Source organism: Chelonoidis abingdonii, chromosome 15, assembly GCF_003597395.2.
Source record: "Chelonoidis abingdonii isolate Lonesome George chromosome 15, CheloAbing_2.0, whole genome shotgun sequence".
Classification (NCBI taxonomy): Eukaryota; Metazoa; Chordata; order Testudines; family Testudinidae; genus Chelonoidis; species Chelonoidis abingdonii.
The window spans coordinates 18,737,161-18,761,452 of record NC_133783.1 but is presented as its reverse complement, the minus strand read 5'-3'; the positions used below and the strand labels follow the sequence as shown (position 1 = coordinate 18,761,452).

Below are 24,292 nucleotides of genomic sequence, written 5' to 3'. Positions count from 1 at the left end.
CTACATGAAAGATTATAGCTCAGGTTTTAGGCTTCTCTGTTTGATCCTTCCATATATTCAATGTAGCTGCATGCTAAATCCTTTCATTGGCACTACAGGAATGCATTAAGAAAGGCTATCTGCGTGTGCCACACATCCTGTTTAAGGAAGGAATAATTATTTCTGTATTTTGCTACGGAAATTTTCTAGTTAGTATTTGTCATTGATTTTTATATCTTACTTTGCAAAAATATTGATTCTTAATGCAGAATTTTGCTACGTAATAGTCATAATGCAGTCAAATTTGTGCATATTTAAGACTTGTGTATATAGGGTCACTTTTGGATTTTTTCTTTAATTGCTTCTGAGAGGAAAATCGTGATTGGTATTTTTCGATGAACATTTATTTCTGTGCTACAGTTTACAGATGTTTGCCTTTAAATTTTGATTCTTCTGTTTATTTTGTGTTTCAGCCAAAATTGCCTGGAAGAGAGCAGTGAGAGGAGTCCGTGAGATGTGTGATGCATGTGAAGCCACATTGTTTAACATTCATTGGGTCTGCCAAAAATGTGGGTTTGTGGTCTGCTTAGATTGTTATAAGGCAAAGGAAAGGAAGAGTTCTAGAGGTCAGTTTATAATTTTATATGAACTAGACCATTCTCTGTGTTGTTTATTGTAACATGTTCTAGAATTGCTGCTCCAGAAGGTTCAGTGTCTTTCTGTAACCAATAAATGCTATTCTTTTTGCGTAAAGCACAACTTTTTCCTATTTCTCAAAGCTTTCTCACTTTTGTCATGATAATATATAAAACCAACCCTTCCAAAAAGAACTGTCACAGTTATGGAGCTAACTGACCCTCTACCCTTTTTGTTTTCTTTGAATACATCCTCCCAGGTTTTAGACCTCGTGCCCTTACCTGTCTCAAGGTTAAATTTTGCAATTCTTCCTCTTTTATACTGGGACTCCACGTGCTCCACTCTATGTATGCTAACCACGTGTTCCATGAAGGCTTGTCTTGATTTGAGCACCTCACTTTGGGAACCTTTGACCAGTAATACAGACCAACAGCCATCTTAAAAGAAAATAATTTTATGTAGTACAGTATACTCCTGATTTTCCAAAACCCTATTATCTGAACCTCCACAGTATTAAAATACCTTCTTTATCTCCCAGCAATGCCAGCATGAATAATAGAGCAGAGACCCCTGGAAGCAGGAGAGGCCACCCAACTGCTGAATGGCTCCTGTGATAGTGCAGGAAGCCCTCTGCAGCCCTACCATCATGGGAGTGAGTGAGTGGGGCAGTGACGGAAAAGCTACAGAGGGCTACCTGCACTGACGCAGGGCCAGTGACACCCGATCCCAGCGGTCACAAGGTGTAGGGAAGACTGTGGTCCTGGTAGGGCACAGCAGAGTCCTGACCAAGGGTCTCTGCCTCACTAGGACTGCAGCCTATAAATTTGTATATAAAATTTTCCCTCTTACATAGGTGAGCAGCAGGTTTTGAATCCACAACAGTCAGTTCTGCAGCTCAGACCTCTTCTGATTTAGTTATAGGAGTAATTTGTGATTGAAACAGGCAGTTGTCTTTTATGTGAATGATCTTATAAAGGGAGACATGACAAACTGTTTGCCGGGGGTTATGTAACTATTTGGGAGATGACACTGGAATGTTAGGTATCAGGATTCCTGGATTGTATTCCTGGCTCTGGGAGCAAAGCATGGTCTTCAGCAGGGGTCCCCAACACGGTGCTCACGGGCACCATGGCACCTGCCTTGGCATCTATGTGCTCCCACCTCCTGCCCGCCAGAAAAGTAGCTGCTGAAATGCCGCCAAGAAGTGGCAATGTCAAGAAGTGCTGCCGCCGAAATGCTGCTGATTTTCAGTGGCGACGCCTCTTGAAGACGCTACCTCTCGGCGGCGTTTCAGCGGCGACGCTTGTTGGCATTGCTGCATTTCGGCAGCTGCTTGTCCGGCAGCCACGCTCCTCGGCGGCTAGTCGTCAGGCGCCCAGCACATTGAAAAGGTTGGGGACCACTGGTCTACACCCTGCATAACCAAACATAAATTTTAGTTTTAGAATTATCCAAAATGTGCTATGTCTGTCAGCATTTTATTTTTTGAGAACATTGTTTGAACATTTACTAGTTCTGCAACCTGTGAGTGATTGTTCTGTTGTACAATATCTATTAAATGTGCAAAATTAAAAGCTAGGAAAATACACAATTATGAAGCTGTCTTTACACATACAGCTATATAAAATAAGAGATGATTTAGTTATATTTTTAACTTTGCTGTCAGGCACTTTAGGCATAATACTTGTGTATTGTACTATGATCAGGAATAACCTCCAGTTCTGTAATTAGCTCAACACAGCCCCCTGTACCAACGGGATGCTCTGTTGACTTCACTGGGGCTCTTGTGTAGCTGTCCACCCACACAGAGCTCATTGTGGGATTGGAGTGCAGATTAGAACTGATGTACAAACGTTGCTAGATATCAGTAGGGGAAGGCCTTCCCTAATTCTAGTTTCTATGTATTCTTCTAAAGGTCAGTTACAAAATGTGCATGTAATATGCTAATAATAAAATTTGAGTAAATGTTTTGAGACCTGTTGTACGATAGTGGTATTTTGTTCTTGGTATATGACACCTACATGATTGTTTTGAAATTGTATTCTTTAAAGTTGTCCTGTAAAGTGAGTTACAAAATTATTTCACTTTTAAGAGTATATGCTTAATGTTTCTAAGATCCAGGAAAAGAGAGGTATTTGGTGCATTGTATATTTAAAGCATATTTTCCTTACATTATAAAATGTGCCGAACATCTCTTAGCCTGCCTATTTGGGGCATGCAACATATATTGCTACAGCTGAGTAAAACTGAAAATAGATTTGATCCATTAAAGATAGGTAGCATGGTACAGTAGATGGAATATCGGACTGGGTTCCGTTCCCATCTCTGCCCAAGATAACGCAGCAGATCAGTGGCAAGTCACTTCCCTGACTTGGCCTTTTTTTTTCTTCTTCCACCCTTTGCCTTTGCCTTAATATGTGTTTGTACAGTGCCTCGCTAAAAGAGGCCCCCCTCAGTAGGGTCTGTATGTGCTACTGTAACAGTAGAGATTTTGACAATACAAGCTGTTATCTACTCATCTTTCTATACTATGTTAGGAATTGTTCAGTGAGCTAACTTTAGTTGCCTAAATGGCAACTGTATGATGGATTTTTTACTCAGGCAAAAATAACAGATCTAAATATAATAAAATGAATAAGCAAGGATCTATGTTGTGGATGCTACTGTCTTTGCTTCTATTTTTATTAAAACCCCATTCTGTTCTCTTCTCTGTCAAACTGTTACAAACAAAATGTTTGTCATACAAAATACCAGTATAGAACCTCAGAGGAGTGTAAATGTAGAGGCTTCTAAACAATGGATTGGGAATATCTGTGAATTATATGATTTAAGTAACAAAGCCACAGGTGAAATAAAATAACTGGGAATGTTATTTTACAGATAAAGAATTATATGCTTGGATGAAATGTGTGAAAGGACAGCCTCATGATCACAAGCATTTGATGCCGACTCAAATTATTCCAGGCTCTGGTATGATCGCATAAAAACAATTTATTTATCATTTCTTTCTGTGGGGAAAGACCACATTAATTTTAAATAGAAGTTCTAGTAATTTCTGATATTACTTTTCAAAGCTAGCTGTAGCACAATATATCCTCACCAAATAAGTGGGGAGTACAGATTAGGGATTGGTGCAGAGGAACGTGGAGGACAGGACAGAGGTGAGAACTGGTGGATGTGTATGCAGGGAAATATAGAGCACAGGGAGGCAGGGAAGGGGAGAAAGTAAGGTTTACACTTGGCCTGCTTTACGCTTCTCCAGAGTGGTCTAAAGCAGTCAGAATGTACTAGTAAATCTGACCATAAATGTTAAAATTTAAAAAAATATTGTGTTGACATTATATGCTTTCCAATAATAGAAACATTACATGGTAACATTCTTTTGGGGATTCTTGTTTATTTTTCATGAGTGAAATTATTAACAAACTTTTTAAGAAGTAGAAAATTTTCAGATAGTGAAACTATTGTGGTGCAGTTTAGGTTGAAAGTATGAATGTATAATTTAGGGTAAAAAGAAATACAAGAATATTTCAATTAGCCCCAAAACAAGCTTTGTAACCCCCCAAAAATTCAGACTTTAACTTAAAAGAAATCAAAACATTTAAGTATGGAATACCTAATACAATTGGGGGGACCTGAAGAACCTTAACTCGGCCCTTTAGTGATACCATAAGGGGAAAAAAATTAAAAATCAAATGTATCTTTAAACAGTTTAAGTAAAATCATTCTAAATAGAACAACAAACGCATAATAAATATAATCGTATGGTTATTGCTTGGTATTATTTCAGGGGAGAGTTAGGGCCTCCAAGCAAACTTCACAGATTTAGATTTCTAACTCTCAAACACACAAATGCCATACCAAAATTGGGTTAAAAATATTTAAGTTGCCAAATGAAGCACTCATCTCAGAAAATGCCAATGTTAAGACTGCCTGCATATCCTCAGTTCTGTCCCCTTGTGCACATCCATTATTATGTAGTGTTTTAAATAGGGATGTAAAATATTACATAGTTAACCGATAAGTATTAGTCTTTTCGTTAACCCCTCCTCATTCATCCACCTCCTTCTGGCTGACAGTCAGCTAGTAGAAGACCTTGCTGGCGGCCAGGGCCTGTGCATGCGTCTCGAACAGGTTCTTCTGCAGCAGAGACTCCATTTAGGATGCTGGTAAGAGGTGACTGTAGGGGTGGGCATCACCTTTTTTTTTGTCAAGATGTGTCTCCACACAGAACCAAGTGGGGATCGTGCAGAAAAATAGTATGTGATATATAATTAAACACTGTTTCTTAAAGCTTGTACAAGAGGGAGAATTAAGAACAAGAGGACAATCTTAACGTTGTTTCTTTATTTGTGAGTGCTTAAGAATCTTTTGAGCTTTTGGTATGGAATATAAATAGTTTTATAACACCATCACACTTTTGTAAAGAGGATCACAAAATAAACTTACATTGTTCATGAAAGAACTGTTAATGGTTTTCTTTATTCCTACTTTAACTTATAGTTCTGACAGATCTTCTAGATGCAATGCACAGTCTTAGAGAGAAATTTGAGATTAAATCCTACTGTCAGTGTACCAGCAAACAGAACATGCAAACTGGGAAGTTCCCTGCAATGAATGGTGTCTCTCAGGTGAGTCTACAATATATTTAAGTTTGGAGTTTAGTGTTTAGACATGTTGATAATTGTTTAATTTTTAAAAATATTTGAATAATATCAATAAATCAACTTTTTCATGAATGTTATATAATTATTTTGTGTAATATATTGGCAAATTACCATTGTCGCTACTCTTTTGCTCATATTAAAACAAAGTACTATATTTAAAAATAAAATTATTCTGCTCTATAGGTTTTACAGAATGTCCTTAATCACAGTAATAAAATTTCTCTGTGCATGCCTGAGTCTCAGCAGCCGAATACCCCTCAAAAGTCTGAGACAAATGGCAATACAAGTCCAGGGAGTGATGTAAGCGCAGACAGCAAGTTAACTCCACCAGAATCCCAGTCACCACTGCATTGGTTAGCTGATCTAGCAGAGCAAAAAGCCAGAGAGGAAAAGAAAGGTAAATATTAGAGTTGCTAATGGTAAGTGCGTGGTTTTGGGTGCTCCAGGAATTCCTGTTGAACTCACTATAAAAAAAATTCCATATTGGGTTTGATTTGTCATACGTAATTAAAATGTCACATTCCCTAATCTTATAAACTTTGTGCTGCCTTCTAGGGGCATCAGAACTGGTTATCAATTAATTATTTGTTGAATATAATAGAGAAGCCACTAGTGGAATGCATGTGTAATGTGTTAGTGTTTCCCAGCCTCTCTCAGCTACAGCATCTCTCATTTGTGACAGGTGCACACTCAGCTACATGTCTGAGATGTTGAGGAAGGCCTTTTCATGGTACACTGTTTGACTGCATTTTGAAGGATCTAATTCATCCTCTGGTGTGTTTTCAGGTGAATAAAGCACTAGTGCTACAGTATATTACCACCACTATAAAATGCAGGATACCAGTGTTCGAATTTCTACATCATGACACAACCATGTAAATATCAAAAAAATATATTTTTTATTTTAGAAAATAAAGAATGTCCTCCTGGAAAACATACTAAAGAAGAGAGAGACCAAGACAGTTTAGAGTCTCTAAATTGTAAAACATCTCCTCCTGTGTCCCAGAACAACGAACAGGGCTCAACCTTACGAGACCTCCTGACTACAACAGCTGGCAAATTGCGTCTGGGCTCTACAGATGCTGGCATTGCTTTTGCTCCAGTTTACTCTACAGGAACAACAGTGAGTGTATTACCAGAATGCATGGGGTTTTGAAAATTCACACAATGTTTTGGTACATTTGAATTAGATGTATTAATTAATTAAATGACTCTTGCTTTGAATATTAATTTATAATTAAATATGTAAGTAAATATCACTAAAGCTTCCCTGAAAGAAAGGTAATGTGCATGTTTAATGATGATTGATACTTATTGTAAATAATTTGGACATTTATTTAGATTAAACATTGACTTAGTACTTTAAAGAGAGATGAATATATTCATTGTCATTTTAACTGCAGTTGCCTGATTCCAGATGATTATTTCAGTAAACATTTCTGTGGGTGCAGTATATTAGTATATAGTTTATATTTATATTTAATATTTCTGACGTTCTGTTGAAGAAGGTAAATCTGAAATTTCCTATTAAACTATTTTTGTTTTTCCACAAGGGTGGCAAAGGTGGAAGGACTGTGCCAAACATTCTTGATGACATAATTGCTTCAGTTGTAGAAAACAAGATTCCACCAAATAGACCACCAAAGATAAACGTAAAATCTGAACTGAAGGATGGACCAAAAGATGGTCAAAAGTCTATTCTGGATGATTGCAGTAAATTCTATAGCGATATTCCACATTCATGGATCTGTGATAAGCACATTTTGTGGCTCAAAGATCATAAAAACAGCAGCAACTGGAAACTCTTTAAAGAGTGCTGGAAACAAGGAAAGGTACATATCGAAATGCAGTTCTATTATGAAAAGTGACTCTGGGTACAGGATTCCATGCTTGTGTGTCTTGAGACTTTCAGATCCATTCTGCCCAGTTTACAAGTAAAATTATGCTAATTCAAACTGTGGGAGAGAAACAGCATATTAAACGCACTTATCTTCATAATTATAATACTAGAAGATGGAATTAAATTAGCCACTCTAACTATATACATTACTAACAGGCATTTGCAGTTACAGAAGAAACTGGGATGGGGGAATGAAAATAATCCAGACTGATTGAGATTAGAAAATGAGACTGTTTAAAGAAAAGAAAAGCATAGATACATGACATTGGACAGAACTTCATGTGTTCGTATTTGAAATGGTTTTTCACAACAGTAAGGGTTGGAAATGCAATTTTTGTTTAAACGGAAACTTAAGTTCTAGGTGTTGAAAGCTAAAGTAAATAGACAGCTCAAAATCTATAGGAACTGAGCAATAATGCTCCCTGTGCACTGGGGACAATTTCTTATCATTAGAGACCAGCCAAATTTATTTTATAGGTTATTTAATAAATGTAAGTATTGTGTTCCTTTTGGTGGTTTTGTTGTATGAATCAAAACTGAAGTTTGTCTCACTGGTCTGCCACATTTACTAGCTTGTGAGGTTGTATAAGCAGAAAATGTAAATACATATGCTAAGAAGCACTAAATGTATAGCAAAAAACTTTAGAATGACTTGAGCTCTTCAGTATTGTGTGTTCTCCTTTGAGTGCTTGCTCATGTCAATTCCAATTTAAGTGTGCACAGGCTCATGTGCACAGTTGTTGGAGATTTCTGCCTTAGTGGTATCTGTAGAGCTGGCTCTGGCGCCCCCTGGCGTGGCACTCCCATGCGGTGGTATATCAGGTGCCACCAGCCCTGCACCCTCTCAGTTCCTTTTTACTGCCCGTGACAGTTGGTTGAGTACCTTGTCTTGCATCGCAAGAGCAATAGCAGTTTTTCCTCATAGACTTCATTCTGTTCGTCGTCGTATATAGTTCATAGTAGATAGTCATAATGTTAAATTAGTAGTCACTCCACGTGACTGAAGCCGCTCCATCCCTGGCACCAAAGGGTAAGCCCAACAGGGTGCAAAAGCATAAGCTGGCAGAACACCCCTGGTCACCAGACCGTAGACCTCTTTCGTCGTGACCTTCGGCATTGCACCCTAGCTCTCTGGCGAGGAGGCCTAGGTTCCCGACAAGATTCCCGTATACTAGGCGTGGGACTCCGGACTCGAGGCACCATTCCCTGTACCGCCGGTACCAGTGAACATCTATCCACAGGTCACTGAGGCATCAGTCACCCTCAGGTGATCTCCTTAACATCGATCACAGTCCTGGAGGGGTCATTCAGGATCTCAGCACTGGTCTTGTTTGCCCCAATACCGTTCCTCAGGCAGGCGGCACCGCTCACCATCACCCCGCCCACCAGGGTCAGTAGACAGACTCAGGAGTCAACAGCCCCGCCGTGGTTGCTGGAGAGCCAGTGGTCGGGGTCAGACCACGACTTCAGCCCGTCGCTGACGAGGGACGATTCTCCACTAGCGTGGGAGACTGGGACAGCACCAGCCACAGTGCTGATGCAGCAGGGACAGTACCTGCCCCCCCAGTGGCAGTACTGGAACTCACGGGGGAGTACCGGTGATGCCGGTCCAATACTGCCAACCCTCCCTGGCCTTATCGGACAAGCGAGCTGTGGCACTGCTGTCAGATCAGGGTGCTGAGGTGGTGCACCACGCCGAGGGAGCCCTCCCCCGACAAGGACAGAGACAACACCCTCCCACAAGCTCTACAGTTACCTTTGTCATCCCCAGACAAGGCAGTAGCTGGGCCATCCCACACTAGCAGCCCTCTGGACGATTTTAAGGGGCACCAGGCCCTCCTTAAATGGGTGACTGACAACCTTGGCCTGCAGATTGAGGAGTCGCTGAGGAGGCAAACCTCTTCAGTGTCATCTCGGCCACCGCACTGGCTAAGATTGTGTTGTCTGTCCACCCAGGGGTGCTCAAAAATGCCAAATCAGTGTGGCAACCCCCTCCTCCATTCTGCCAATGTCAAAGAAAGCGGAAAAGAAATACTATGTCCCTGCAAAGGGTTTTGAGTATCTCTATTCTCATCTGCCCGCAGCTCCACTGGTCATGTCCATGGTGAACGAAAGGAACAGACAGTGCCACCTGAGCGGCACGCCAAAAAATATAGGCTGAAAGACCAGACCTGTTTGGCAGGAAAGTTTATTCAATGGCCAGCTTACATTTTAGGGTCTCTAACCACCAGGCCCTGCTGGAACATTGTAACTTTAGCCTGTGGGACTCCCTTAATAAGGTGACAGAGGCCATCGCACAGGACCATGCCCAAGAGTTCGCTGCGTTGGTGAGCGAAGGCACGGCAGTGGTGTGGTCAGTCCTCCAATTGGGATGTGACGGACTTGGCTGCCCGGGAGGTCGCATTGGCAGTGGCCATGAGACGCAACTCCTGATTGCAGGCTTCTGAGCTGTCCCAGGAGATGCAGACCACGATCCAGGACCTCACATTTGAGGGTTTGGGGCTCTTCTCTGAGCTGACTGACTCTAGGCTCCATGGACTCAAGGACTCCCATGCCACCTTCCACTCCCTGGGCTTGCACACCCCTCAGCAGGCCAGGAAGCCATTCTAACCGCTGCCTCCTCAGTTGCAATCTAGGTCCTGGGGGTCTCCCAGATCTGACTCCTACAGGAGGAAGAACAAAGATAAGGGGCCTAAGAGACACTACCCATCCTCTTCCCACCTGGCTGCCCAACCTGATCCTCCCAGAATTCAGGGAGGCCAGAAGCAGTCATTTTGAGGGTGCGCTCAGGGATGGTACTCCAGCCAGTGTACTGGATCCAACCCTCCCTTTCCTCAACCACCTCTGCCCTCTCTGGTTGGCCTGGTCCCATGTCCTCTCGGACTGCTGGGTGCTCAATACAGTTTCGTTGGGCTACAGCCTGCAGTTTGTAGCTGACTATCTCTCCCACCCTCCTCCTCCGTCCCTCTTGGGACCCTTCTTATGAGCAACTCTGCGTTCAGGAGGTCAAAAACCTCCTGTGGCTGGGGCCAGTGGAAAAGGTTTCTTGGAACATGGAAGACGGAGGGTTTTACTCCTGTTACTTCCTAATTCTGAAGGCAAAAGGGGGCCTCAGACCCATCCTAGACCTGCGTCACTTCAACAAGTCCTTCAAGAAGTTTGAAGTTTTGCGTGGTCTCTCTGGCCTCCATCATTCCCTCCCTGGATCCAGGAGATTGGTATGTCACCCTTGATTTAAAGGATGCATACATCCATACTTCCATCTTCCCGGGGCACCAGCACTTCCTCCACTTCATGTTGGGCCAGTGCCATTTCCAGTTCACGGCGATGCCCTTTGGTCTCTTGTTGACCCTGAGAGTATTCACAAAGTGTATAACGCCAGTGGCCGCTTACCGGAAGTGTCAGGGGTCCAGGTATACCCCTACCTCGATGACTGGTTGATAAGCAGCCAGTCCCCAGATCAGGTGCGGAGGCATCTCGATGTGCCACCTGTCGTGAAAGTCACCCTTAACCCCAGTGCAATGCAGAATTCATTGGAGCGGTCCTTGACTTCACTCAGGCCAGGGCCTTCCTCCCTGAGACTCAGTTGCAGGCCATGGCAGACCTCATCGCGGGCCTGCGGGTCCACCAGCTCACCACCGCTCACACGTCTCGCCTGAGACTGTTGGCCACATGGCAGCATGTGCTTCCATGGTCTGGCACACATGTCTCTATCTCAGACCCCCTTCAGGCAGGGCTGGCATCGATCTACATCCCCAGCTGGCACAGCGTGGACAGGGTGGTCAGGATTCCAGACAGCATACTGTCATCCCTCATCTGGTGGCAGGATCCCACGTCGGTGGTGGAAGGAGTTCCCTTCGTGGCCTCAGCCTCATCGGTGACCCTTGTCTCCGATGCATTGGACGTGGGCATTCTCAACACTCAAGGTCGCTGGTCAAGTCACGTTCGTGCCCTGTATATCAATGTCAGGGAACTCAAGGCAGTTCGACTGGCCTGCCAAGCCTTTCTACCTCAGATTCAAGACAGAGTGGTGCAGGTCCTGACAGACAATACAACTACAGTCTCCTATATCAACAGGCAGGGCAGAGCCGGATCGTCTGCCCTCTGTCAGGAAGCCCTCTGGCTTTGGGACTTCTGTCTGCAGCACAACATCCGTCTCGTAGCCGCTCACCTCCCAGGGACCAAGAACGCTCTGGCTGATTGCCTCAGCAGGACAGTCTCTTCTTGCCACGAGTGGTCCCTTCATCCAGAGGTGGTCGGTTCCCTCTTCTGCAGATGGGGAACTCCCCCAGGTGGACCTGTTCGTGTCCAGGCAGAACAGGAAATGCCATCTCTTCTGCTTGATTGGGGGCATGGACAGAGAATGCCTTTCTCCTTCTGTGATTGGGGGCTCTGATGGACTCCTTCCCTCCAGTGCCATTGCTGCCCAGGGTCCTCACAAAGATGAAACAGGACCAGGTGAGGGTCATCCCTCATAGTGGCAGCATGGCTGTGCCAACACTGGTTCAACAGTCTGCTGGACTTCTCAGTGGCAACTCCATTCCAGCTACTGCTCAGGTTGGACCTGTTGTCCCAGAACCATGGTAATATTCTGCACCCCAACCTGGCAGTGTTACATCTTATGGCCTGGCTGCTGCATGGCTAAACATGCAGGAGCAGCAGTGCTTAGCGGGTGTTCAGCACGTCCTGTTAGGAAGTAGGAAGTCCTCCATCAGAGCGGCTTACTTGGCCAAGCAGAAACGGTTCACCTGCTATATTGCGGACAAAGGTATTCCTCTCAAGCAGGCTTCGCTGCAGCTTATTCCGGACTACCTCCTGCATCTCAAGCTCCAAGGCTTGTCACTTTCATCAGTCAAGGTCCACCTAGTGGCCATCTCAGCCTTCCCCCTGCTGTTCGAGGGCAGATCAGTTTTTGCTCAGGATATCACAGCCAGATTCCTTAAGGGCCTAGAGCGCCTCCAGCTGCAAGTTAGGGAGCCCTGGGATTTGAATCTGGTGCTGTGGCAGCTCACGGGTCCTCCCTTTGAGCCTCTGGCTTCCTACTCTCTCTTTTTGCTGTCCTGGAAGGTTGCGTTTCTGGTCACAGTGACATCGGCCCACTGAGTATCTGAGATTCGGGTGCTCACCTCAAAGCCACCGTACATGGTTTTCTACAAGGACACGGTTTAGCTAAGGCTGCACCCAGCTTTTCTTCCCAAGGTAGTCTCTGTTTCATTCAAGCCAAGACATTTATGTGGCTTTGGAAAGAAGACCAATCAGTCAGAGGAGGAGCGTAGGCTGTGCACCCCACACATCAGGAGGACTCTTGCTTTCTACATTGACAGGACGAAGCCACTCCGTAAGTCGATGCAGTTCATCACTGTGGTCGACAGGATGAAAGGTGAAAGAATTTCCTCTTGGATCACTGCCTGCATTTGCTTCTGCTATGACCAAGCAAAGGTGCCACCCCCTGCAATTGTCACCGCCCACTCTACCAGGGCGCAAGACTCTTCAGCAACCTTTCTGACCCATGTGCCTATTCCAGTCACCTGGTCTTCTGTCCAGATCTTTACATCCCACTATGCATTGATCCAGCAGGCCTAGGACGATGCTGGCTTCGGTAGGGCAGTACTGCAAGCCGCTAAGCTGTGAACTCCAAGCTCACCTCCGTGGATACTGCTTGTAAGTCACCTAAAATGGAATCACCATGAGCAAGCCCTCGAAGAAGAAAAACGGTTACCTACCTTTTCATAACTGTTTGACATGTGTTGCTCATGTCCATTCCATTTTCCACCCTCCTACCCCTTCGGAGTTGTCAGCAAGAAGGAATTGAGAGGGCCAGGGCAGGCAACGCCTGATATATTGCCACATGGGAGCGCCGTTCCAGAGGGCGCCATAGCCAGCTCTACAGATACCGCTAAGGCAGAAATGTCCAACAACTGTGCACATGGGCACACGCACACCTAAAATGGAATGGACGTGAGCAACACATCTCAAAGAACAACAGTAACGAAAAGGTAGGTAACCATTTTTTCTCAGTTCATTAGTAATTACAGTTTTTGAATGAAATATCTACACTGATACTAGAAAAAAATGTTCTCTAATGACGGTTACAACATGAACAGTTTGCAGAAGAATTGTGATGTACGCTGAGGATAACTGAAAGTGTGACACTGTACCCAACGAGTTTTATACATTTTAAATAATTGAACTTTTTATTACAGAACATGAATTATTAGTCTTGTGCTTGTTCTAGTTCACTGTTTAATATCTGACTGCTTAGATATCTGAACTTTTGGAGAATGAATGAGTAGAATGCGTAAGTAGCATATATTGGCCCTTTCCCCATATTGAAAGGTATATTTTAATAGATTTTATTACTGTGCTCAGAAGTTTGTAAGGCATGTCACAAATAGTTTTTTCAGTGTCAATGTAGATATTTGATTCAAATTCTGTAATTACTACTAATAAATAAGAAGGATTCTCTGAAATCGTGTTGAAGATTAGGCAATAGAAAAATTCTCAGTGAAATCCTGACCATATTGAAGCCAGTGGCAGTTTTGCCATTGACTTCAGGGGACCAAGACTTCATTCCAAGACTAGAATGTATTTATTTACTCTGGTTTAATTGAAAAAGCACCCTCTGGAAATGCAGTTTGTATTAGACTTTTAACATTTGCTTTATTTATTTTTAAGCCTGTATTAGTGTCTGGAGTGCACAAGAAAATGAACATCAACTTGTGGAAGGCAGAGTCAATTAGCCTAGATTTTGGAGACCACAAAGCCGATCTCCTGAACTGCAAAGACAGCCTTATTTCAAACACTAATGTCAAGGAATTCTGGGATGGTTTTGAAGAAGTTGCAAGTATGTTATTTCAAATATATTATTCCAATAATCATAAATATCGTAGCCACATATCCTGGAAAGTATAAACAAAGGATACGCTTTAACCATAGATTTTGAGCTTTTGAAGATATTTAAATTCAAACACAAATTTTAGCCAATCTGTTTAAAGAGTACAGAGGCTTTGCATTTTGTACGTTTGCAGGATGGCATAGATACAGTATATACCGTAATATTTTCTGTATCATTATATGAATTTTAAAGTAAATTAAATATCCAATTTTGAGCTCACCTATTTAAATGTCTTATCTTGGAGCTTGTAAAATTAGTTGCTTAGCAGATGCATTAATTTTCCAAGATATGGTACAATATACACTTGTATAGCTGAGATCAGAATGGAGCAGTTAAAGCTCAGTTGTATCATCCGGTTCAGTATAAAGAAAACACCTACAATGTATATAGTTTTGAATAATTTGTATATTGTTTACAGAACGGCAAAAAATAAAAGGTGGGGAAACAGTTGTACTAAAACTGAAAGACTGGCCCTCTGGTGAAGACTTCAAGGCTATGATGCCTGCAAGGTATTTCTTTATTTAAAATTCATAAATTCATTATGATGATTTTATTCATCTCTCAGAAATCATATGCATCCAATTACACTGCTGCCTTGGTATAATGCCACCCGATAGAACACAAATTTGGCTATAACACGGGAAAGCAGTGCCCGGGGTGGGTGGGACTGCGCACTCTGGTGAATCAAAGCAAGTTCAATATAACACGGTTTCACCTATAACGCCGTAAGATTTTTTGGCTCCCAAGGACAGCATTATATTGAGGTAGACGTGTACAATCTTTGTCCTTTTGTTCTCTAGGTATGAAGACTTATTAAAAAGTTTACCATTGCCAGAATATTGTAACCCAGAAGGAAAATTGAATTTGGCTTCCCATTTACCAGGGTTTTTTGTACGTCCAGATTTGGGACCCAGATTATGCAGTGCGTACGGTAAGGAACTATTAATACCATAGAAATACAGGAATTGCCATACCCTTTCATGCCTGTGTTCCCTTTAATTCAGTATCCTGTCTCTGACCGTGGCTAGCATTTGATGATTTAGAGGAAGGTGCAGTTGTCATTTAGTAAGCAATTATGGATAGACCATAAGGGAAATCACTTCTAATCTCTCTCAATTAATGATTGATTTATGCCCTGAAGCATGAGGGTATTTCTTATACATTGTATTTTTTTATCCTCTCTAATACAGTTGTGGATATTCTCTACAGAGTAATATTGCTTTTATCAGTTTCTTTTATTAATGAACTCCAAAGTCTTTTAATTTTTCTGCCTCTATATTTATTGTATGTTGAAGACTCAAAAAACCTACTTAGAACAGACTTCGCTTCCCTCTGTCTTTCTGCACTCCAGTGTCTCCCACAGTTCTGGCTGTCTGGGCTCTCCTCTCCACTCTGCACCTCAAGGACGCAAATCAATGTTTTGGCGTTCTGGCCATGCCCCCCCGCCAGATTCTCAGTCTCCACAGCAGCAGGCAATTGACAGGTTGATTGTTCCCACCCTCATTTGTCTAGTTCTTCAATATTTTACTCAGTTTTTCCAGAAGTGGTGAGCAGATTTCCCTTTTTCAGGTATCTCCTCCTCCTGGGTTAGTTAACACTCCGATGGTTTAAATCACCCTTAGCCTCCATTGCAGAGTCTACCTAACGGCTCCTCTGCCCCTATACAGGTATGGCAGAGCAGCCAAGAAAGCACTGGATCAAATCTAAACTGCACTCTATTTATGAGGCAGCCTTCCCAGGCTCAATAGACCGGGAGTTGTGCCCAGACAGCTGATACTCACTCCATTACATCCTGGAGCTATGAGTTGAACAGGCATCTGGGTTCTCCTTCCCACCAAGGCAGCTGTGACTCCATCATGGGAAAAATGGACCAAGAATTCCCGTGCAGAACAGGGAGAGGCTCCAAAGATGAAGAGGATCCCAGCCAGTTAACTCAGGAAGTAAGACCTGGGGGATTCTGGAGAACAAAGCATGGAGGCTTGCAGGTTAACAGGTTCCACCCCCTGCCCCAACCCCCAATACCTCTACAAGTCTTAACATGGGTCTTGAGTGCCCTGGGAAAAGAAGCAGGGCTCCTAATCTGTCTTCCTCTCTCCCAGTTTGAGGGCTCTAGCAGTGTCTCTCCTCACCCCAGAATGGAACCCAGCAGGGGAGAATTCAGAGAGAGAGATCCATTTAGATGGCTTTAGGCACAAAAGGCTTCACCAAAGCCGCACCAGAGCTTCTACACTCCCTCTGTGCCTCAAAAGAGCTGAAAAACAGAGAACATCCAGATGGTACAAATCTTCTGACTCTTGTCCCTCCTCCTCTTTGGAAGGTGAGGGCTGAATCCAAACAGGTCTGGGAAAAAATAGGTTTTTTCCCTCAGAGAAATTCCAGACTGTGCAGTAAGGTTGTCTCCATGATTCAAATTCAGTCTGACACAGCTGTAGCATTCCTAGCAAGGGATGTGGTTATTTCCTCAGAAGGGGAAATATGCCTGAAGAAGTCCCTGGGTAGAAAGATGAAGGCCACTCTCAAAAAGTCTGCCTCTGCCACCCTCAGGGCATTCCTAGTAGTGACATGGCTTGCAAGAGCATCTCTTTCCTGGATGGAAGATCTCAGAGCCCTTAAGAACAGAGATCACCCTGACATTGGTTCCATTTTAAAGAAGGGCTTCCTAGTAACAGCATTGCATCCATTGAAGCATCAGCTGCAAATGAAGTCCTCAGTCCAAGCCAGGGTTTCCATGTCTGTAGCCAGATTCTATTTATGGCTCCAACCCTGGAAGGTGACTACCCGCTTTAAGCAGGTGCTGTGCTCGGCCAAGTTCACAGGCTCTCCCTTTTTTGGAAAAAAGCTGGATGAGATGGTGGTTGACAGTGCTGCAAAATCCAAACATTCTCTTTCTTTCTTTGATAAGTGCCCTCAGAAAAGAGTATAGACTGGCCTTCAGACAGAGGTGCTCCTTTCAGCCTTTGTCACCATAGAGTTACCAACAAAGGGACAACGGATTCCCCAAAGGAAAACAGTAGAATTGAGTTTTGGGGGAAATCCAGAGTGATCTCAGCCTCCCTGCAAGCCCATTTTGACAAAGATTGCATATAGACTCTGCCCAGAACTGAAACTAGGGGACAAAATGTCCCATTTCCTGAGGGAATGGTTTACATTGACCACAGACAAGTGAGTGAGGGGTACAGTGAGCAAGGGATATTTCCTCAAGCTGCAGGCTCCACCCTATCCATTCTTCATCCAGTCTTCCATTTTCAGCAACCCCTTAAAGCACAATTTCATCCAGAACGAAATATCTCATCTTCCAGATATGAGAATGCTAGAGTGTGTTCCCTCAGAAGAATGGTTTTCAGGGTTCTACTCAATCTTTTTCATTTTGCAGAAATGCACAGGGGGTATCAGAGCTGTTCTGGACCTCAAAGGGCTCAGCAAGTGAATGAAGAGAACAAGATTTTGGATAGAGACTCTGACCTCTATCGTGTCATCCCGTGGGCGGGGAGACTTCCTGACTTCAGTGGATCTAGGACAGGGGTGGGCAAACTACGGCCTGTGGGCCAGATCCAGCCTGTCAGGGCTTTCAGTACAGCCTGCAGGATACGTCCCTGCTGCCTCTGGGATTCCAACATAGCAGTTCAACTCCCTATAATGGATGTTAGCTCAGGACACTGTCCACAAAGGCATGCCCTTCTGCTTTCCAACCAACTCCAGCCTGGAGAGTTTGGTAGCACTTTTGAAGACCCAAACAACTCGGGATCACTGGAGCCCCGAGGAAAGGGCTCATGGTATAAACCTACCTAGAGCTGAGGCGTTGTCAAGCTGTTTTCTGCAGTGCTTCCAGACCACTGTAGAGGAGAACCATGTCCTGATTCAGTCAGACAGCACAATTGAAGTTGCATATTTAAACCATGGGGGAGCAATGAACCTGGCACTACACACGAAATCAGTAGAAATAATGAGATGGGCGGAGCACCTTTCCTTTCCTTCAGAGCATTCCACGTAAAATGGGATCTGAACCAAAAGGCAGGCTAGCTCAGCAGGCTCATGGTTGTCAACTACAAGTGGTGCCTGAATAGGAGGTTTTTGATCTCATAGTTCAGATGTTTGGTCTCCATTCAACTGAGCTGTTGACAAATCACATGAACTTAGAGGCCATAATACTTCACCAGGGTGTCAGACCCTAGATCCTTAGAGTGTTGCCTTATCCCACAGTTGGCTGCCGGGTCTTCTCTACATGTTTCCACTACTGGGGAAGGTGGTCCAGAAAATAAAACAAGAACAGGTAATGATAATACTGATAACACCACATTGGAGGGGACTTTGGTTTTCAAACCTGATATTACTGAAACTGGAGCCTTAGCTCCAATTTCCATGGAGACTGAACATTCTCTCACAAAGTCCTCTTCTTCGTCTGGACCGGGAGCAGCCTCAGCTAACAGCTTGCCTATTAAAAGGGAAGCTCTAGAAGGTCTGGGTCTGTCCTCCAGAGCCATTAAGACACTGGTTTTATTTAGAAGACTATCAACACTAAAAGCATACTCCTCAGTCTGGCCCAGAGTCAACAGCTGGTGCCAAGAGCACGGCGCAAATCCCAGAATTCCAGCCATTTTGGGTTTTCCCCAAAGAGAAAGTTCTACACCCCAATACCATTACACATCAAGTGTCTGTTCTTAGTAGCGTACTGTTCAAAGGATCCTCTGGCTCCCTAGCATACAATCTTAAGATAATCAGATTCCTTTTAGCAGTCCAATTAGCTAGCCCTACAGTCATGTTGCTATTTCCAATGTGGGACCTACCTCTAGTGTCGAGGGCTTTGACAAGCCATCCCTTTGAGCCTTTGACTTCAGTGTCACCATTTTACTTATCTATTAATACTTGTTTCTTAATAGCTGTCATGTCCACCAAGTGAGTGCCGGAGCTGGCAGCCTTTTCTATACAGGAGTCTTACTGTGTGTTCCATGAGGACAAGGTAGCGCTCAGGACACCAAAATCCTTTCTTCCTAAGATATAGTCCTCCTTCCATACTTCCCAAGAGTTTGTGCTCCCTTCATTCTGTCAAAAACCACAGTATCCAACTAAAAAGATATGGCACTGTGGTAATTCAGCCTCCCAGTCCCAGACCTGGACTTTAGCGTCCACAATCTGGTCCTGTCCCAAACCTGGACCTTAGCGTCCAAAAGTCTGGGGGCTTACCTGAAACTCCCCCAAGCTCACTACCAGCTTGGGTATTTGGGCTGCCACCAGGTCAGGAATTTAATTAGAGAGCCTGACCCCCCTCTTTCCTCTCTCTGGGCCACCTCCCTTGGTGGACACCCAGATCCAAATCCCTTGGATGCTCTAAAGCAGGGAGAAAACCCTGCCCCCCCCCCTCCTTCTCAGGCTTGCCTCTTGGTCGAGCCTGCGAGTATCAGGAAACGGTTTTCTCTGCTTCCCAAGAGATAAGCTTCTCTACCTCAGGACAATTGAGATGAAATGCCCAACAGCTTGGCTTTGCCTCCCCCGTGCCTGTTCTTCCCTGAAAGCAATAGGAAACTAGCCACATCCTGGCTGTCCCTTCCCTTTGCCTCCCTAGGAAAAGAAAACTCCACACGTTTAAAAGAAAAGTTTATATAAAAAAAGAAAGAAATTAAAACAATAATCTTGCCATTAAGAAACTCAATACAGGCCTCTTGCTTTAAGAAGATATGAAGAAACAGTCTTGATTTAAAAGATAGCCCAATTAAACAGTCCAACAAATCAACATACATGTGAATGCCCCACAAGATCATCATAGCCGAATTACTTTGCATCCCTTGGTAACTACAGATGTTTAGAAGAAATTTTAAGATAAGATGGAGTTAGGAGGAACCTTTTACTCACAGCCGAGAAAAACAAAAAAGACCCCTGGTATACAAATTCCCGCCCCTGACTTTTAACAATCCAGTTCTCTGATTGGTCCTCTGGTCAGGTGTTTGGTTACCCTTTCCAGGTAAAAGAAACTTAACCCTTACCTTACCTATCCATTTATGACAGGCACACCTTAGATTTTCAAAGCTCTGCTCATACCTATCTTAGGTGTGTAAAATCACAAGGCGATTGGGCTCTCTCTTCATGTCCTTCCATCCAAAATGCCAGGGGCTCAGAGTTTGTGTCCCCTGCATTGCTAATTGGATTAAACTATGTATTATGGAAGCCTATCAAGCTTCAGTGGTTCCTGTTCCAGAAGGGATCAAGGCTCACTCCATAAGATTTCATAGCACCTCATGGGCAGAATGAGCAAGTGCATCCACTTTGGAAATTTGAAAAGTGGCCACTTGGTCTGCAACTAATACCTTCGTTAAGCACTGTAAGATGGACTTTGTGTCCTCCGCAGAGGCTGCCATTGGCAGGAATGTCTGCAGGCAGCAGCCCAGAAATAATGTTATTTTTACCAAAAAGGGAGGAATATTTTCTTCTTTCCTTACTTATCAGCTTTTTTCATAATCTTCCCTACATCTGTTCACTGCTTATTACTTCCCGGATGTCCAGAATTGTGGGTGATGCTTGGCTGCAAAATGGAAAATTTCTTACTGTTAATTTCCATTCTGCTAGCAGTGTCTCCAACAATTCTCCCACCCTAGATGGCTCATGAGCCAAAGGTCAGATCATCACCATACAACCTATTTCTTCTTTGTCTAATGTACATAGTGATTTCATTGCTATTTGTTAATAGTGTTGTGCAAGTTTTACATCTTTGAAATAACTCAAGTGGTAGCAGAGGGGGCATGGCCAGTGTGCATCACACCTAAATGTTGATCTGCCTCTGTGAGCTGCAGAGTGGAGGGGAGCACCCAAACATCCCAAGTTGTGGGAGACACAGCTAGAAGAAAGGATATTATTGGTAAGACATTTTCCATTCTCTTAGAAATGAATTTTTTTCTGCTATTTTGCAAATCATATTAATTTTACAAGAGGGTAAGTTATGACTTATTGCATGAAGGCTTTGATTAAAAATTGATATGAGTCTCTTGAAATGCGTATTAAAGGTAGCAGTCAAAAGATGTTTGAGGTATTATAGGTGAAACATTCATGACACCTCTATTTCAAATTTTTGTTAAGACCTTTTGTTCTAAAACCTTGTTTTTTCAGATACTTATAACTACTCGTTTTTTACCTTTTGGCCTGAAATTTTACAAGTTTCTTCGCTTAAGAATTTTTTTTGGTTTTGGGGGACAGCAGTACAGCTGTTCATTATGAGAATAAGAGTTGGGGGAGAGAGCTGATTTTTCAAAATTAAGTAGTCTAATAGTGAAATGCTTGGGAGTATAAAGTTCAAATTTTTCAGGAAAATTGTCATTATCAGGAAATGCCTTTGATTATTCTGGTGAAAATTAATTTTGTTTTGATAGATTTATTACATAGGGACTATTGCCTGAATAAAGCAAGATTAAAAGAATTTTGTTTGAAGTAACACTTTTAAAGATCTATTTTCCACAATCTGTGTTAAAAAAAAAAAAAAAAAAATCCTAAATAAACCAGAATATTTTAGAGAGAAAGTATAGCATCTCTCTACACACACAAATTTGTCTAACCTTCTGAGTAATGTTCAGTAATAATTCTACTTTGTACTATGTAGTGTTTTTCATCTGTAGATCTAAAAGTATGTCACAAAGGCAGGTAAGCATTATTGTTCCCATATGTAAAAAAAATGGGGAAACACTCCTGGTGACTTGCCTAAGATCAAACACCCAGTCACTACCAAGGCTGGGAACAAAACCAAGATTATTTTACTTCCAGTCTTGTTCTCTGTTCTGAACTAAAGTTATTTTTACAAGAATGAGTATGAAGAGAAATATATACTGAAATAAATCAAAACCCTATCTGAAACTCTTACCTTGTACTATAGGTGTGGCTGCTACTAAAGATCAAGATATAGGAACTACAAATCTCCATATTGAAGTTTCTGATGTAGTGAACATTCTTGCCTATGTGGGCATAGCAAAAGGAAATGGAGTACTGTCAAAAGCAGGTAAAGAAAGTTGATTTGTATTATACAGAAATGGATGGAATAACAACTCACTTAAAAGTTTGGATAAGTATTTTGATATGCACTTTTAAAATTGACACTTGAAGTTTAATTCATTGTTTTAAAATATTTATAATGTATAAATGAAACATGCCTTTAACTGTATGCATATTGCTCACAGAGGTAATCTATACACAGTGAGTTTTTATCTAAATATACTGTGGCTTAAAAATTATCACTTTCTTTGTCATACTGTTTCACTTCTTTTCTGCCATTACCTACATATTAATGTACCTGTTTGTACTGGTAATGGCAGAGCAAATGGACAGCAAGATAAAGAATTCCCTTATGAAGCACTCCAGCTCTTAAAGCAGTTCCAGTTTGATGTTTGCCGAACACCACAGGATCACCCTGAATCTCTCTGTCATAGTATTTGCTGTGCTGAGTTTAGTGCTAAACAACTACATTGTGGGCCAGAGGGTTTGAAGTGGTGTATGCTAATCGTGTGTGTATGATGCTGTAAAATACTGCATAGATAGAGGATAAACGATAAGGAAAGGAAATAAAACTATCCCATTTTTTTCCTTTTGTAATAAGCAACCATTGATTTGTTTTTCCTTTTTAGTGGAGCTGAAATAAGATTAACTTCAATTTTGCTTTATTTACTTGTATGTGCACCAGCATAGCTCTAGAAATAGGCAAGAGATTCTTTAGTTACTGTGCAGAAGAATGGGCACAAAATTGTTTTTGTTGGTTTCCCAAGACTGAATTTAAAATATTTTGATTACAGCAATGTTCAAATGTCCATCAGATTTTAACAATGTTAAATTACATTCAAATCTGAGTATAAATTGTTGTTTTAAAGGTTTTTACATAATTTGTTTTGTTTTCTAATTACATAAAATATGTGAATAAAAAATAGCTTCGGAGGGTTTTCTATAGTATTTGGAAAATGTAATAGTCTCATTATTTAGTCAGTCTGCCACAGGAAATTTAAAAAGATGATAAGAAATATTTCAACTTTCCACTTCCTGGTTTGAGAGTCTATTTATCAATTCTTAGGAGTATTAAAGAAGTTTGAAGAAGAAGATTTGGATGACCTTTTAAGGAAAAGATTGAAAGACTCAAGTGAATTACCTGGGGCTTTGTGGCACATTTATGCTGGCAAAGATGCTGACAAGATAAGGGAATTTCTTCAAAAGGTTAGATTTATATCAAATAGATATTTATTTTATAGACCTGAATGATCAGACTTTTTAAAATTACTGTTATAGCTTTAAAAAAAGAAAAATAAAAAAATACTGCAGAGACCTTGTTTGAAATGCCCATCCCCTAAGCATCTGTTACTGCCTGGGATAGTCTCAGTGAGCAAGCGAACTTACCTGATCTTCTATACCAGTCCAAATGGTTTAGGTACTGTTTCTCTCAACCGATCAATAGAGATGGAACACAAAGACTTTTGATGATATCATACCCTCACACACAAAGTTGTAGTCATCTCAGCCTCCAGTTGTTGCCAGGCTCCAACTCAGCGTAGCATGGACAGATCTTTCTGTCTGAAGAGCAGAAAAGCTTCAGATTCAGAAAGGATGAGTTAGGGAAAGATTCTTCTCTCAGGGAGTCCTGATAAAGTAAGATCCATAAAGAAACCCACTTTCCACACCCACACACAAGAGTTTTGACTTCCATAGGATAGAACGGGATTCAGGAGTATCTAGCCAGATGACTACCCCCTGAACTCAGCAGCCCCCCTCCAGGACATTAGCTCCAGGATAAAGGAAGGAGGTAGAGGTCAAGGGACAGAAAGCATAGCAGGAGCTGTCCTCAAGCCTTGGCAATCATCATCCTCAAGCCAACCTGGGACCCAAAGCCCTTCCCTCCCTCCCTCCCCCCAGGGGGCAAAAGCAGCAGAGGTTCTACATGGGAAGATTCTTCCTCCATTGGGAAACAGAAAGCCAGGAAAGTGCAGGGAGTGCTCAGCAGTAGTAACCCTGAGAACTGGTCCCAGAGTGGTCTGGGAGCAGAGAAGAAAAGCTAAAACAGCTGTTCTGGCTGCTCCTTTAAAATGCAGCTCACCAGCCACCCTGGAAAATGCCTATGGTGCTCAAAGAGTCCTAGCCTGCTGGTGTGCTGCCTGCAGGCTCTCGCCAAAGCTGGTCAGATCAGGACCCTCAAGTTCTCTGAGGAGAAGGAAGTGGAGAATAGGGGGCAAAGAGCTGAACCATCTTTTAGGCTCTTCCTGA

General features: G+C 42.6%; 1 protein-coding gene across 15 annotated transcripts in view; it reads left to right on the top strand.

Moving 5' to 3' along the window:
- JMJD1C (jumonji domain containing 1C) overlaps positions 1-24,292 on the top strand; it is a 325,097-nt gene that overhangs the window by 266,410 nt on the left and 34,395 nt on the right. For 14 of the 15 annotated variants that reach the window (XR_012657050.1, XR_004373154.2, XR_012657049.1 and 11 more), the window contains 11 exons: positions 453-605; positions 3,496-3,585; positions 5,119-5,246; positions 5,466-5,679; positions 6,191-6,405; positions 6,836-7,114; positions 13,858-14,026; positions 14,496-14,586; positions 14,878-15,008; positions 21,930-22,052; positions 23,112-23,251. Coding sequence is in view for 12 of the 15 variants with exons in the window: in XM_075072587.1 (XP_074928688.1) it covers positions 453-605; positions 3,496-3,585; positions 5,119-5,246; positions 5,466-5,679; positions 6,191-6,405; positions 6,836-7,114; positions 13,858-14,026; positions 14,496-14,586; positions 14,878-15,008; positions 21,930-22,052; positions 23,112-23,251 (1,733 nt within the window). In the remaining 3 variants the exon portion in view is untranslated. Of the gene's footprint in view, positions 1-452; positions 606-3,495; positions 3,586-5,118; positions 5,247-5,465; positions 5,680-5,964; positions 6,069-6,190; positions 6,406-6,835; positions 7,115-13,857; positions 14,027-14,495; positions 14,587-14,877; positions 15,009-21,929; positions 22,053-23,111; positions 23,252-24,292 lie in introns of those variants that run through there. The other variant, XM_032776342.2, reaches the window with a different exon arrangement.